Below are 16,557 nucleotides of genomic sequence, written 5' to 3'. Positions count from 1 at the left end.
CGTACCAGGCGGTGATACAGCCCGCCAGGATGCTCTCGATTGTGCATCTGTAGAAGTTTGTGAGTGCTTTTGGTGACAACCCGAATTTCTTCAGCCTCCTGAGGTTGAAGAGGCGCTGCTGCGCCTTCTTCACAATGCTGTCTGTGTGTGTGGACCAATTCAGTTTGTCTGTGATGTGTATGCCGAGGAACTTAAAACTTGCTACCCTCTCCACTACTGTTCCATCGATGTGGATAGGGGGGTGTTCCCTCTGCTGTTTCCTGAAGTCCACAATCATCTCCTTAGTTTTGTTGACGTTGAGTGTGAGGTTATTTTCCTGACACCACACTCCGAGGGCCCTCACCTCCTCCCTGTAGGCCGTCTCGTCGTTGTTGGTAATCAAGCCTACCACTGTCGTGTCGTCCGCAAACTTGATGATTGAGTTGGAGGCGTGCGTGGCCACGCAGTCGTGGGTGAACAGGGAGTTCAGGAGAGGGCTCAGAACGCACCCTTGTGGGGCCCCAGTGTTGAGGATCAGCGGGGAGGAGATGTTGTTGCCTACCCTCACCACCTGGGGGCGGCCCGTCAGGAAGTCTGTCATATGGGCATAGGCAAAATAGATCATTCTGCAGGCAGCATAGAGAAGAAAACTATATTGAATGCAATTAATTGATGATTGAATGTTATGATGGTCGTAGAACCAAAACATAAAAAACATAAACAGCCTCTGCTAAACAAACTCGAGAATGAATCGTTTGGGGTGCTGCAGTTCAAACAATATTGTGCTGATCACCTTCACGGTTGTAAAGCAACGCATTCTGCCAAGAGTTGTTCACAATCTAGTCCGGTTGAAGCCAAACAAGACCTTGTTTCAAATACTGTATACCAAGAAATAATGGTATTTGTACGCCTAGCAATCAACAAATGTACATGGCTTAAAGCATGCTTTTACAGTCTCAGTCAAAAATGACAGCTTAGGTAGTGATTCCTATGTTGAAGATGTAAAGAATATTTGCTGTTCTGTGGTGTGTAATGAGGACCAACCAGATGCTGCACTTGACACATTTATGAAATGACTTATTCCAGTTATTAATAAGAATGCAGCCATTAAGAATATGACTGCAAAAAAATTGTTAAATCCCCATGGATTGATGAGGAGTTGGAAAATGGTATGGTTGAGAAGGATGAGGCAAAGGGAATGGCAAATAAGCCTGGCTGCACAGCTGACTGGCAAACATACTGTACAATAAATTCTGAAATCATGTGACTAAAGTGAACAAAAAGGAGAAGGAGAAAATGTACTATGAAACAAAGATAAATGATAGTAAAAATTATAGTAAAAAAGCTTTGAAGCACCTTAAATGAAGTGTTGGACAAAAATACAAACTCGGGCTCCTTCATTCATTGAATCAGATGGCTCATTCACCACAAAACCCACTGACAAGATTAGAAAACTTGGGTATGACATGCCAACAACTAATTCTGAACTTACACATCCATGCATAACTGACCGAATTATAAAAGACAAGCATTGTTATTTTGAATTCCATAAAGTGAGTGTGGAAGAGGTGAAAAAATGGTCTATCATCAATGACATGCCACCTGGTTCTGACAACTTGGATGGAAAATGACTGAGGCTGACAGCGGACGGACGATATTGCAACTCCTATTTGTCCTCTCTTCAACCTAAGCCTACAGGAAAGTGTGCACCCTCAGCCCTGAAGGGAAGCAAAAGTCATTCCATTACCCAAGAATAGCAAAGCACCCTTTATTGGCTCAAACAGCTGACCAATCAGGTTGTTACCAACCGTTAGTAAACTTTTGAAAAAAATTGTGATTGAGGAGATACAATGCTATTTCACAGTAAATACATTTACATTTTCAGTACGCTTACAGGGAAGGGCATTCAACATGTACGCACTTACACAAATTACTGATGATTGGCTGAGAGAAATGGATAAATTAAAAGATTGTGGGAGATGTTTTGTTAGGGCTCCCGAGTGGCGCAGCAGTCTAAGGCACTGCATCTCAGTACAAGAAGTGTCACTACAGTCCCTGATTCAAGTCCAGGCTGTATTACATCCAGCCGTGATTGGGAATCCCATAGGCTGGCGCACAATTGGCCCATTGTCGTCCGGGGTAGTCCGTCATTGTCAAAAATAATTTGTTCTTAACTGACTTGCCTAGTTAAATAAAGATTAAAAATACAGAAATATAAAATAAAACACTTCAGCTTTTCACAATATTGATCAAAATCTGCTGCCTATAAAAAGCGTATGTGTTATGGCTTTACGTCCCCTGCTATATTGTGGATCTGGAGTTACATGTCTAACAGAACACAGAGGGTGTTCTTTAATGGAAGCCTCCAACATAATCTAGGTAGAGTCAGGCATTCCCCAGAGCAGCTGTCTAGGTCCCTTACTTTTTCAATCTTTACTAATGACTTGCCACTGGCGCAGAGTGAAGCCTGTGTGTCTTTGTATGTTGACGAACTAAAACACTAAACCCTAAACCTCAACTAAATCTCAAAACATTATGATAGAATGGTAGCTAAGATGGGGATAGGTCTGTCCATAATAAAGCACTGCTCTGCCTTCTCAACAACACTATCAACAAGGTAGGTTCTACAGGCCCTTGTTTTGTCGCACCTGGACTACTGTCCAGTCATGTGGTCAGGTGCCACAAAAAAGGACTGAGGAAAATTACAATTGGCCCAGAAATGTGCAGCACGGTTCACCCTTAAATGTACACAGAGAGCTAACAATATTATGCATGTCAATCTCTCATGGCTCAAAGTAGAGAGGGGATTTACTTCATCACTACTTGTATTTGTGAGAAGTATTGACATGTTGAATGCACCGAGCTGTCAGTTTAAACTACTAGCACACAACTCAGACGCCAATGCATACCCCACAAGACATGCCTCCAGGTCTCTTCACAGTCCCCACATCCAGAATAGACTATGGGAGGTGCACAGTACCACATAGAGCCATGACATCTCTACTATTCCACACCAAGTAGCTCATGCAAGAAGTAAAATAAGACTTTAAAAATACATAAAAATACAACTTATGGGACAGCAGGGATTGAGAAGAGACACATCGGCACAGACACGATAACACATGCAATATAGACACACACACATGGATTTTGTGTGGTAGTGGCCTGGGGGTAAACCCTTAATGTGGTGTTTAATCTGTTTTGTAATGTATAGAACTGCCTTTATTTTGCTGGACCCCATTTAGAGTAAATGCTGCCTTAACAGCTAAATGGGATCCATAACTAATACCAATGTTGGTCAATTAAGGAATATGCTATTTAATCAGATGCCATCTAGTGGCTTTTTTGGGAGTGTCAGGTTATCACAAATCTCTGGCCCTCTGTGTGGCCTTAGCATAGGTAGAATATATTTTGAAATGGAATGACTTCGCTGCAAAACATTCCCCTAAATATAAACCAACTCAGTGAACACCACCACCATATTTTATTTAAATGTACTCAATTATTTTACCATGTCAATACTTCTTGGTTGTAAATGTTGGTGGCAGTTGTGAAAAGATGCAGTTATCAAAAATGCCATTGTTGATTTGACACTGTTCTCATTAGGCCATTTTCCCCGTTAACCAAATGGTCTACCCACTAGAAACTCAGTTATAAATAGCAATATTTTTTCAGTTTAAAGTATTAAATTTAAGCTTGCCTGTAATTACCAAAATGGTAGACTTCAGTAATTTCAGTAAATTATCAGTATCTTTTGCAACCATGTGACAGCTCCAATAAGCCCCATATGATGAACGAGAGGCTTGTAGATTTACTATTGAGTATTCAGTTCAGAGTTTGCTGTAGGGGGAACTAGTGTGCATTACCAACTGAAATTAACAAAATGAGTGAAGATTGTGTCAGTAAGAGTCATCATTGGAGAAATACACCATAACAGCTGGCTAACGGATTTACCCAGCAGGACGCAAGGGTTTGATTGACCTGTTGGCCATTTTATAAACTTGGCATACGCAGAATGAAGGTCTACAGCAACTGTAGTTACACATTTCACTCCTATGGACCTAGAGTTGACAGTTGGGTCCTTCATTGACATGGCACTATTACAAGAGACAGTAAAGGACATCCTCTGTGGTCAGACGTAACCTCCTTTATTAAACTTCTCCTATTGTTATGACCCTCAGCCACTAGTAGGTCTACAATTGTCAGTATTTATCACTGGTATTAAACTTCTCCTATTGTTATTTATTTATTTATTTATTTTACCTTTATTTAACCAGGTAGGCAAGTTGAGAACAAGTTCTCATTTACAATTGCGACCTGGCCAAGATAAAGCAAAGCAGTTCGACAGATACAACAACACAGAGTTACACATGGAGTAAAACAAACATACAGTCAATAAAGTATAAACAAGTCTATATACAATGTGAGCAAATGAGGTGAGAAGGGAGGTAAAGGCAAAAAAAGGCCTTGGTGGCAAGGTAAATACAATATAGCAAGTAAAACACTGGAATGGTAGTTTTGCAATGGAAGAATGTGCAAAGTAGAAATAAAAATAATGGGGTGCAAAGGAGCAAAATAAATAAATAAATTAAATACAGTTGGGAAAGAGGTAGTTGATAGGGCTAAATTATAGGTGGGCTATGTACAGGTGCAGTAATCTGTGAGCTGCTCTGACAGTTGGTGCTTAAAGCTAGTGAGGGAGATAAGTGTTTCCAGTTTCAGAGATTTTTGTAGTTCGTTCCAGTCATTGGCAGCAGAGAACTGGAAAGAGAGACGGCCAAAGAAAGAATTGGTTTTGGGGGTGACTAGAGAGATATACCTGCTGGAGCGTGTGCTACAGGTGGGAGATGCTATGGTGACCAGCGAGCTGAGATAAGGGGGGACTTTACCTAGCAGGGTCTTGTAGATGACATGGAGCCAGTGGGTTTGGCGACGAGTATGAAGCGAGGGCCAGCCAACGAGAGCGTACAGGTCGCAATGGTGGGTAGTATATGGGGCTTTGGTGACAAAACGGATTGCACTGTGATAGACTGCATCCAGTTTGTTGAGTAGGGTATTGGAGGCTATTTTGTAAATTACATCGCCAAAGTCGAGGATTGGTAGGATGGTCAGTTTTACAAGGGTATGTTTGGCAGCATGAGTGAAGGATGCTTTGTTGCGAAATAGGAAGCCAATTCTAGATTTAACTTTGGATTGGAGATGTTTGATATGGGTCTGGAAGGAGAGTTTACAGTCTAACCAGACACCTAAGTATTTGTAGTTGTCCACGTATTCTAAGTCAGAGCCATCCAGAGTAGTGATGTTGGACAGGCGGGTAGGTGCAGGTAGTGATCGGTTGAAGAGCATGCATTTAGTTTTACTTGTATTTAAGAGCAATTGGAGGCCACGGAAGGAGAGTTGTATGGCATTGAAGCTTGCCTGGAGGGTTGTTAACAGTGTCCAAAGAAGGGCCGGAAGTATACAGAATGGTGTCGTCTGCGTAGAGGTGGATCAGAGACTCACCAGCAGCAAGAGCGACCTCATTGATGTATACAGAGAAGAAGATATGACCCTCAGCCACCAGTAGGTCTACAATTGTCAGTATTTATCACTGGTATGAAGATACTCAGTAAGACAGAGCAAAGAACCTGAATAGACTGATACAACATCCATTACTACAGGTCAACACTTAGAAATCATCAACAAATACATTTGTGATCTTTTTAATTGTTTTACAAGATGCCTTGCCTCCAAAATACAGTAGTGTTGTCAGAAACACCAATGTTACAGCTGTGTTGCACTGCACCAGTTTAACACTCTCCCCTCCCTATAAATGCAAAGCCAGTAGGATCTCAGAGAAGCCAGGAGTCCTGGTCTGAGGCTGGAGGCCGTAGCCTGGGGAAGGAAGTGGTTTAGCTCTGGCCTCCCAGGGTGTGCTTGTCAAACAGGTACTCTGCCATCTTGTTTTTGACAGCATCCATCTTGGTGAGGTTGGTGATGTGGTCACCCAGCTTCTTAATGGCCTCCACCTGCTCATTCAGGTAATGGGTCTTCAGGAAGTCACACAGCTAAAGAGGGAAAACACAGGTCAGACAAGAGAATGACTACAGACCATTGTAGATACAGTAACACACAAGAGCCTGGTGGTAATGGCATAAGTGCAGATTTAACTAGGCAAGTCAGTTAATAACAAATTATTTACAATAACATCCTAACGTGCAACAGTGGGTTAACTACCTTGTTCAGGGGCAGAACAGATTTTTAGCTTGTCAGCTAGAGGATTCGATCCAGCAACCTTTTGGTTACTGGACCAACGCTCTAACAGCTAGGCAACCTGCCGCCCCATATGCATTAGCTGCATAGTATGCATCTGGACTATTGTGTACTTGCAAAGCAGGTCACACAATCCTGTGTCATTAGTTATCTCCTGGGACAGTACCTGTATTCTATGTGATACATACATGTGGTTCCACCATAACTTACATGGGGGTCAACCTTGTCAGAGGCAATCTTGTGCAGGTCCAGCAGGGCCTGGTTCACATTCTTCTCCAGCTGCAGAGCACACTGCATGGCCTCCAGCCCATTACCCCACTCATCACGTTCTGGCTTCTACACAGGCCAGAGTGAACACAGGAGGGTTAGGGACTACTAGCAGACGTTAAGGTCAGGATAAAGTGAACAGTTACACTTCTCACTCAGTTCAGTGGTTAGAGGCAGTATGTTCAGGACTACTCCAAGTTCTCTATATCAACTTAACGCTGGAGACACTTTCCTCCATGGCGTAAAAACAAATCGCAGTCAAATGTGTTTCCTATGCTCAAGGGCTCACCTTGATGTCCTGGAGTAAAATGCGTCCACCTCGCTTGTTCTGGAAGGAGAGTAGCTTGTCGGCGTGCTCCCGCTCCTCGTCGCTGTTCTCCTTGAAGAAATGCGCGAAGCCAGGCAGAGCCACATCGTCACGGGAGAAATAGAAAGCCTGGGTGGATAAACATAAAACATTGTAGTTAGAAGAAAAAGAAAAAAAAAAACATGACTCTGCATTCTGTTCATGTTGTGGCAACTAAGCTTGATGATAGACATGAATCAGTCTAGTCTATAGTCTACTTGGTAACCTGTCAAGGAGTTGTTACGCGCTCTGTCCAAGGTAGGATAGATTCCCGGCTTCATTTGGATGTTATACCTACCTGGAGGCAATTAATAGCCAAGCCAAGTATAACTCAAATGTGTACTTAACGGAGTTGAGGTTCTTTGCTACAGAAAAGTCAGGTGAAAAGTGGAATTTAGGCGCAGGCATAATAATAAACAGGTAGATCAACAAAACGGTCATCTTGGTAGACTCCTTACCATTGAAGTGTAGGTGTAGGAGGCAAACATCTCCAAATTGATCATCCGGTTGATGGCAGTTTCGCAATCGTGGTGATAGTTCTGGCGGATCTGAGACTCCATTTTGGCAGATTATCTTTAATATCTAAATGAACGGTACAAAACAAAAAGGGTTTATTCGACTATTATAGTTCAACTAAGTGTTAAGTTATCAATCCGGAATGTTCTATAATGCGGGACGAAGGCAGAGGAGTTCCGTTCAATCACTGTTGAAGCAAGAACTTCTTCATGCGTCTTCTCAGACTTGTGAACTGGAAGGATCCTTGTTTGCTCTATTTATTGTTCAAACGGAATGCGTCAGCCAATCACCTTTAGAATTTCAACAGGAACTATGCGGATCATTTGATCACGATCCCACTCCTCAGGAGGGAATGTAACATTGTGTGTTCTCATGAATTCTTGCTAATCATATCGTTGGCCATCATTATTCAATAATTGTTTCATCCAAATAATGTTGTTGTCAAACCAGAAAAAATAAAGACATGTTTTTGTGTTTTATGTCTTTCTTATTCCAGATTGTATACATATGCTCTTATGTCAGATGATTTTGGAGTGAGTTAGAAGATTTTATCTTAAAGAGAAGACTATTAATGTTAATTTGAGAGACTCTGATATTACGTTTTATTTTGATCCAAATGATATGGACCCTGATTTAACTTTCATTGTTCATTTGTTTATCTTTCATGGAAGATTCTTTATCCATAAAATGAAGTGGGCAAAGAACAAACCCCTCTTCACATTACTTAAGATAGAATTTAAATATTATTTTGAAAAGATCAGTAAATGTAAAAACAAAAAAGCAATATAAGAGACTAATATCTCCCTCACTATCTTTAAACACCAACTGTCAGAGCAGGTCACAGATAATTGAACCTGTACATAGCCCATCTGTAAGTAGCCCATCCAACTACCTTATCCCCATATTGTTACTTATTTTTTTGCTCCTTTGCACCCCAGTATCTCTACTTCCACATTCATCTTCTGCACATCTATCACTCCAGTGTTTAATTGCTAAATTGTAATCACTTCGCCACTACGGCCAATTTATTGCCCTACCTCCCTAGTCTTACCTCATTTGCACACACTGTATATATATATTCTATTGCGTTATTGACTGTATGTTTGTTTATTCCATGTGTAACTCTGTGTTATTGTTTGTGTCGCACTGCTTTGCTTTATCTTGGCCAGGTCACAATTGTAAATGAGAACTTGTTCTCAACTGGCCAACCTGGTTAAATAAAGGTGAAGTAAAAACATTAAATAAAAAGTGTTTAACTAATTGAAAAGGAATCTTGATATGTAATGCCCCAGTCTGTTAGGTTTATGTACTCTTCTTTGTATATTTTTTTGTATTGTTGTGCTCATAATAATTAATATATATATATATATATATATATATATATATATATATATATATATATATATATATAAATGACTATCCCACTCATACACTGAAGCAAAGATCAATTATTATATTGACAAGAGATCCGAGTGACCACAATGGAAATGCATGTGCTCAATGATTGAAGACAGGAACAGATGGGGACCATTCTACCTAATGAGAGGGCAGGTACGAGTGTTTCTCAAAGTTGCCGAAATGCCACGTGCATCCACATATATCAGTACATTTGTAAAAGCTTAAACATTACGAAACTTCTATTCAATCAAAATCCTCAAGTAATTAGAAAATAAAACGGGATTATCTCACGCGGAAAGATTTTGGGCAAAGTAAAAGCTCTCGCCTTGACGGCTTCATCTCGGTCTGTTATTTTTTTATTAAAAAAAACCAACTTTGTTTATTAAAAAGTAAAATTCTATTGGTAACACCTAAAGCCACAGTATCAGGCAAAAGCAATATGCTACAGTGCAGGTCTAACTACAGCGGTTATTGTTGAAAAAGGTCTGTGTTTGCTGTATCCTTTGAAGAAAATAGGAAGAATTTGAACATTCATTCTAATATTAGGCTAATTTAGAAATAGTCTACATCTACGTTTGATTTAGGATGTAAAAGGAATTGAACTTTGAGACGCAGTTCTGTAAACTTCTGTTTCATTTTCTAAGAGCACATGTTTCAATAGCATATGTAGCTTTTCCAGAATGCAGTCAAAATAAAAACTGTAGGGTTTATCACACATTTTTTATATCAATAACATTTTCAGAATCAGGTATGGGAATAAAGTAGTGGACAGAGAAAGAAAGGCTGGCTTTTGTAGAAATGGTATTTGATAATACACCTTTCGGTTTCAAATAACATATTGTACTTCACAAATGGTACGTCAAAGTTGATTACATTAGCCTAGAAATAACCACACAAAATCAGTAGCTACATACGTCTAACCATACATAGGTTATTAAGCTAAAACTGTGAAGTGGAAACCTTTTTACAGCTAATGAAAATAAATCAAAGACTACAGTAATAAAGTACCGTCCTAACAACTTCAGTTCACATGACCTGATCTTCCACAACTGTTGACAGGGTGCTTTCAGGGTGCTGGGTTATTGCTCAATACCGCCATGTAGTTGAAACGTCATTGGTATTCATAAGAACTAGAGCTGTGTTCGAATACTCACACTAACCGCACTAACCATACTACTTGTGATGTAAGTGGAGTATATAGTATGTTTACTGGTCATAGTATGGATATAGTTAGTATGCCAGAAGTTCCCGGATGTCATACAAAATTTGCCAAAATACGTAGTATACAAGCGGTGGACATTATTTCCGTGCTGTCAGGGCCCATAATGCAATTCTTCAGAAAACGGACGTGGCCTCACAACGTTTTCAGATAAAAGAAAAATGGCAGAACATTTTGCCGAAGTCAGACGAGAGCGGATACAATTTCATTGCTTTTAACTAATTATGACAAATGTTAAGACAATGTTCAGCGATGTAATGAATTTTCAAATAAATTACGTTACAATTCTTTAGCTACGCTATCCTTACGAACCGCAAAGCGTATCTTTGCAGAAGTAATAATATTATTATTTTCAATGACCAAACCCGGACTACACTGGGCCCATCAGTGCCGGATGTGATACATGCTGGATTTAAACCAGGTACTATAGTGACGCCGCTTGCACTGAGATGCAGTGCTATAGACCGCTGCTCCACTTGGGAGCCCTATGAACTAATGGTATATTGTATGCAGTATGTACTCATTAAGGAGGTAGTATACAGCATGTTAGTATGGGTATTCGAACACTACTTAGGTCTTCTGGGGCAGTATGCATCAAGGCTCTCAGAGTAAGAGTGCCGATTTAGGATCAGTTTAGCCTTTTAGATCACATTGAATAACATTACATTGATGGGGAAGCTCCTCCCCCCAGCTTCCACTGATTTATACAGCCCCTGGTCTTTCCTGGCCTAGTATGTAAGGTAGTGCCTCTACTCCAATTGTTTGAGAACAGGACCCCCTTTTTCCTAAAAATGTAAGCCAAAACAGGCTCTATCTATCAGTTTGTCATAGCTACTATCTAGGTTCATGTATTGTATCTAGGTTCATTGTATCTTCAACATAGTTAATCCTTGAAGTATGTGCCCTGCTCTCTGTTACTTTGATCAACTGTTCTAGACTGAACCTCACTTTATAGTGTAATGTTTTCCTTATGAGCGCAAACAAAGATTTGGAGACAACGAGTCGAAGCCTCTTCAGACTGTTGGGAGTGACAGTAGACTTATGCTTAAACCAGTGTTACAAAAAGGGCTGTGACATACTTGGCATTCCTTTTTTTTGCAAAAAGGGACATCACTTTTTGACTAAATGATGTGTCATGCCTAAAGGATAAGTTTGGGTGAGCATATAAGGCGAACGTCTAGCATCCCAATGGTTTCTTGTAACTCATCACAGACAACTTTAGCTTTTTTTCTAATGATCAACTTTCCAACGATTTACTACTTTTTAGCTACTTTGAAACTACTTAGCATGTTAGCTAACCCTTCCCCTAACCCTTTAACCTAACTCCTAACCCTAACCTTAGACCTAACCTTAACCCTTAACCCCTAGCCTAGCTAAATTTAGCCACCTAGCTAATGTTAGCACCTAGCCACCGGGCTAACGTTAGCCACAACAAATTGGAATTCTAAACATATATGTTTAGCAATTCGTAACATGTTGTACAAATTACAATTCGTAAAATATAATATGAAATGGAGGATGGACACCCACAAATTAATACACACCATACAAAACATATCATACTAATTGGATTATCGAGGTAGTTCTGTTCTGTTATCACAGTGACAACGTCCACCATTGTCACTGTGATAACAGAAAATAACTACCTTGAGACCAACGATGGTGGAAAAATGAAGATAGTTCACTCAAGCTGTTTACCACTAAACAGGAGGTGCAGTTTTGTGACTGCAGAAACAGACATGAGGGGTGATGAATGGGCGAAGACCGGCTGATACCAGATTTGAAGAAAAGGAAAAACGAAGAGGGAGAGAACAGCAGGAACATATACTATGTAACGTACATATACTGTGTAACTTACTTTAAACAAATAGTTGTGAATGGTTGTTTCTGGTGAATTTAAGGGAAAATACAACAACTTTTCTGAAAATGTTGTCAATGTAGTCAATCAGAACTCAAATACCATTTTTTTTCTGTATTACTTTAAACTGTTGGTCGAACTATAACAGTTCAGAAAGTCACCACCAATGTCAAAACCCATTATTCTATTTATGTTCCCTTCACCATGTCACCATGTCTGGGTAGTACAGGGTTTGAAAAAACAAATTTCTTTATACAGTGGGGCAAAAAAGTATTTAGTCAGCCACCAATTGTGCAAGTTCTCCAACTTAAAAGCATGAGAGAGGCCTGTAATTTTCATCGTAGGTACACTTCAACTATAACAGACAAAATTAGAAAAAAATCCAGAAAAACACATTGTAGGATTTTTAATGAATTTATTTGCAAATTATGGTGGAAAATAAGTATTTGGTCAATAACAAAAGTTTATCTCAATTTGTTATATACCCTTTGTTGGCAATGACAGAAGTCAAACATTTTCTGTAAGTCTTCACAAGGTTTTCACACACTGTTGCTGGTATTTTGGCCCATTACTCCATGCAGATCTCCTCTAGAGCAGTGATGTTTTGGGGCTGTTGCTGGGCAACACCGACTTTCAACTCCCTCCAAAGATTTTCTATGGGGATGTGAGATCTGGATACTGGCTAGGCCACTCCAGGACCTTGAAATGCTTCTTACGAAGCCACTCCTTCGTTGCCCGGGCGGTGTGTTTGCGATCATTGTCATGCTGAAAGACCCAGCCACGTTTCATCTCCAATGCCCTTGCTGATGGAAGGAGGTTTTCACTCAAAATCTCACAATACATGGCCCCATTCATTCTTTCCTTTACACGGATCAGTCGTCCTGGTCCCTTTGCAGAAAAACAGCCCCAAAGCATGATGTTTCCACCCCCATACTTCACAGTAGGTATGGTGTTCTTTGCATGCAACTCAGCATTCTTTGTCCTCCAAACACGACAAGTTGAATTTTTACCAAAAAGTTATATTTTGGTTTCATCTGACCATATGACATTCTCCCAATCTTCTTCTGGATCATCCAAATGTTCTCTAGCAAACTTCAGACAGGCCTGACATGTATTGGCTTAAGCAGGGGGACACGTCTGGCACTGCTCGATTTGAGTCCCTGGCGGCGTAGTGTGTTACTGATGGTAGGCTTTGTTACTTTGGTCCCAGCTCTCTGCAGGTCATTCACTAGGTCCCCCCGTGTGGTTCTGGGATTTTTTCTCACCGTTCCTGTGATCATTTTGACCCACGGGGTGAGATCTTGCGTGGAGCCCCAGATCGAGGGAGATTATCAGTGGTCTTCCATTTCCTAATAATTGCTCCCACAGTTGATTTCTTCAAACCAAGCTGCTTACCTATTGCAGATTCAGTCTTCCCAGCCTGGTGCAGATCTACAATTTTGTTTCTGGTGTCCTTTGACAGCTCTTTGGTCTTGGCCATAGTGGAGTGTGACTGTTTGAGGTTGTGGACAGGTGTGTTTTACACTGATAACAAGTTCAAACAGGTGCCATTAATACAGGTAACGAGTGGAGGACATAGGAGCCTCTTAAAGAAGAAGTTACAGGTCTGTGAGAGACAGAAATCTTGCTTGTTTGCAGGTGACCAAATACTTATTTTCCACCATAATTTGCAAATAAATTCATAAAAAATCCTACAATGTGACTTTCTGGATTTTTTTTTCTCATTTTGTCTGACATAGTTTAAGTGTACCTATGATGAAAATTACAGGCCTCTCTCATCTTTTTAAGTTGGAGAACTTGCACAATTGGTGGTTGACTAAATACTTTTTTGCCCCACTGTATATATTATTATTTTCTCTTTCTTTATTGAGATATCAAGTTATGAATGAGAGGGGGTGACAGAAAGGTAGAAGAATACAGATATGAATGTGTAGGCAGGGTTTGAATCCATATGTGGTCCAGAGTCAGCAGCATTACCACTAGACCAGAATATGGCACAACATGAATAATGTGTAATATTCAATTAACTTAATAGGAGTCGAGGCATGTAAAGTCAAGAAGCTGTTGACTTGATTACACACTTTAATTGCAGTATCAATTCATTAAAAAGTATACATACATACGTGCATACGTACGTACATACATGGTTCTAAAATAAATCATGTTCAGTCCTAATAAGCGGAAGATTCTATAATGAATCAAATTAAACAAGTATTGTGTTAGTCTAGCTGAAAACAAAGAGGCTGGTTACTTTGTTGTAGTAAAAGTGAACTGGGATAGAAATACATTATCAATCAAATTAAAGTGAGTGTCGCGATGCCAACTTTGGTCCAACTACATTAAGTGTAAAGGCTTGGATAGGCCTATGGCTCAGAATATGGAATAGAATGTGAATGGTGTACTACTCTCTCAAGTATTCATTCAAATATGCAGTAGCCTGTAGGTTGTGGGCAGAAGCAGAAAAAATGATCCCGATCGAGGGAGGAGCAGAATTTTATATTTGACAGTAAAACATTTTTATTATAACTATAACAGTTGTTGGCACCTTCAATTCTTGCACATATTCTCATAAAAAGTGTAGTTTAACACTGCTTCTATCTAGGATGTAAACACAGCCTCAAGTGAGGTCTGAAAACTCAAACTGCTTGAGTTAAACATATGTTTTTGAGTGTACTTGAAAAGTGCAGCACGCAATACAAATTGTCCCATGAAGAGGTAACTCCGTTGACCATTTAGACAAGTTTTTTCCGAAGCTAGCCAACGTTAGTTTGACTAGCCCAGCCTGCTACTGTAACTGTCAATATGCCTGCTCATGAGGCTAGTGTTTCATTAGCTATCTGGCAGGGACATTTTTGTTGTTGTCATATTTTGACCTGATTATATGTCTCATTTCAAGTTACAAGCTGCTGGCTTAAAGAAACATTCAATCATATACTTTGCGTAGAAAGCCAAGCAAAAGCGTTTAGATAGAAAGATGTGTGTGTCATGTATGCTAGAATGTACGTTTAAAAACTAAGTTGCATATGCAAATTAGCCAACACAGCATATCCTACACATATACTGTAGCATACCTTGCAATACAATGTTCTCTAAAAAACAACTTGGGAAAATGTATACAATTTGGTCTGCAATAAGAGAACCAGAGTTTGATTTCTAATTCAGATGAGTTCTCAAGTGTCAGCAGATTCCCAATACCATGATGGGCAGGCATGTGTAATGTTGGAGGCGTTGGAGAATGATAAAACAAATCTGCAGGATTATAGAAAAAGCGGTTGAGTTTCAAATACTTAATGTTTGTGAACTTGAATATATTTACTGTAGGTGGTTGAAATTATTAGCCTAACTATCCTGCTAATCTTCTAAAAGTTGAAGCTGCTGGCAAGGGTCAAGACCGGGAGGACGGGCAAAAGAGAGATAAGAAAAATCAGGGGCATGGAAAATACTCGCTGGTTGACTTGACATCACGAACTGGCACAGAGAGACAGGAAACACAGGGATAAATACACCGGGGAAAATAATTGACACCTGGAGGGGGTGGAGACAATCACAAGTGAAACAGATCATGGCGTGAGACTTAAACCATGAGAAACAAGATTCTCTGGTCTGATGAAACCAAGACTGAACTCTTTGGCCTGAATGCCACGTGTCACGTCGGGAGGAAACCTGGCACAATCCCTACGGTGAATCATGGTGATGGAAGCATCATACCGTTGGAATGTTTTTCAGTGGTAGGGACTGGGAGACTAGTGAGGATCGAGGGAAAGATGAACAAAGAAAAGTACAAAGAGATCCTTGATGAAAACCTGCTCCAGAGCATTCAGGACCTCAGACTGGGGGCGAAGGTGCACCTTCCAACAGGACAACGACCCTAAGCACACAGCCAAGACAACACAGGAGTGGCTTTGGGACATGTCTCTGAATGTCCTTCAGTGGCCCAGCCAGAGCCTGGACATGAACCCGATCATCTCTAGAGAGAACTGAAAATCGCTGTGTAGCGACGCTCCACCTCCAACCTGACAGAGCTTGAGAGGATCTGCAGAGACGAATAGGAGAAACTCCACAAATACAAGTGTGCCAAGCTTGTAGCATCATACCCAAGAACACTTGAGGCTGTAATCACTGCCGAAGGTTCTTCAACAAAGTACTGAGCAAAGGGTCTGAATACTTATGTAAATGTGATATTTCCGTATTTATTTACTTTTTATATAGATTTGCAAAAATGTCTGAAAACCTGTTTTTGCTGTGTCATTATGGGATATTGTGTGTATACTGATGAGGGGGAAAAACAATTAATCCGTTTTAGAATAAGGCTTTAATGTCACAAAATGTGGAAAAAGTCAATGGGTCTGAATACTTTCTGAATGCACTGTATATGACCATTAAGGCCACATCGTTCTTCAAGATGTTCTTCAAGATGTTCAGACGTTCATAGGTGACAAGCAGGGTCAAATAATAATCACAGTGGTTATAGAGGACACAACAGGTCAGCACCTCAGGAGTAAATGTCAGTTAACTTTTCATAGCCCAGCAGAGGTTGAGAGGTCGATGGAGAAACGAAACAGCAGGTCCCGGGATAAGGTAGCATGTCTAGTGAACAGGTCAGGGTTCCATAGCTGCAGGCAGAACAGCAGAAACTGGAGCAGCAGCACAACCAGGTGGACTGGGGAGTGTTCAGGCCAGGTAGTTCTGAGGCATGGTCATAGAGCTCAGGTCCTCACATCC

At 40.4% G+C, this 16,557-nt stretch overlaps 1 protein-coding gene across 1 annotated transcript; it reads right to left on the bottom strand.

Moving 5' to 3' along the window:
• Positions 1–5,666: 5,666 nt before the first annotated feature.
• Positions 5,667–7,603, bottom strand: LOC110537952 (ferritin, middle subunit-like). Its single transcript, XM_036938024.2, has 4 exons — positions 7,303–7,603; positions 6,788–6,934; positions 6,442–6,567; positions 5,667–6,026 (listed from the first exon to the last, which is right to left on the bottom strand). The coding sequence occupies exons 1-4, from the start codon at positions 7,402–7,404 to the stop codon at positions 5,871–5,873; spliced, it is 531 nt and encodes a 176-aa protein (XP_036793919.2). The 5' UTR covers positions 7,405–7,603; the 3' UTR covers positions 5,667–5,870.
• Between the last annotated feature and the right edge of the window lie 8,954 nt (positions 7,604–16,557).

This window comes from Oncorhynchus mykiss, chromosome 12, assembly GCF_057628025.1.
Source record: "Oncorhynchus mykiss isolate SJ-2025 chromosome 12, ASM5762802v1, whole genome shotgun sequence".
Classification (NCBI taxonomy): domain Eukaryota; kingdom Metazoa; phylum Chordata; class Actinopteri; order Salmoniformes; family Salmonidae; genus Oncorhynchus; species Oncorhynchus mykiss.
The sequence above is the reverse complement of the archived record's forward strand: the minus strand, read 5'-3'. Positions and strand labels throughout refer to the sequence as shown.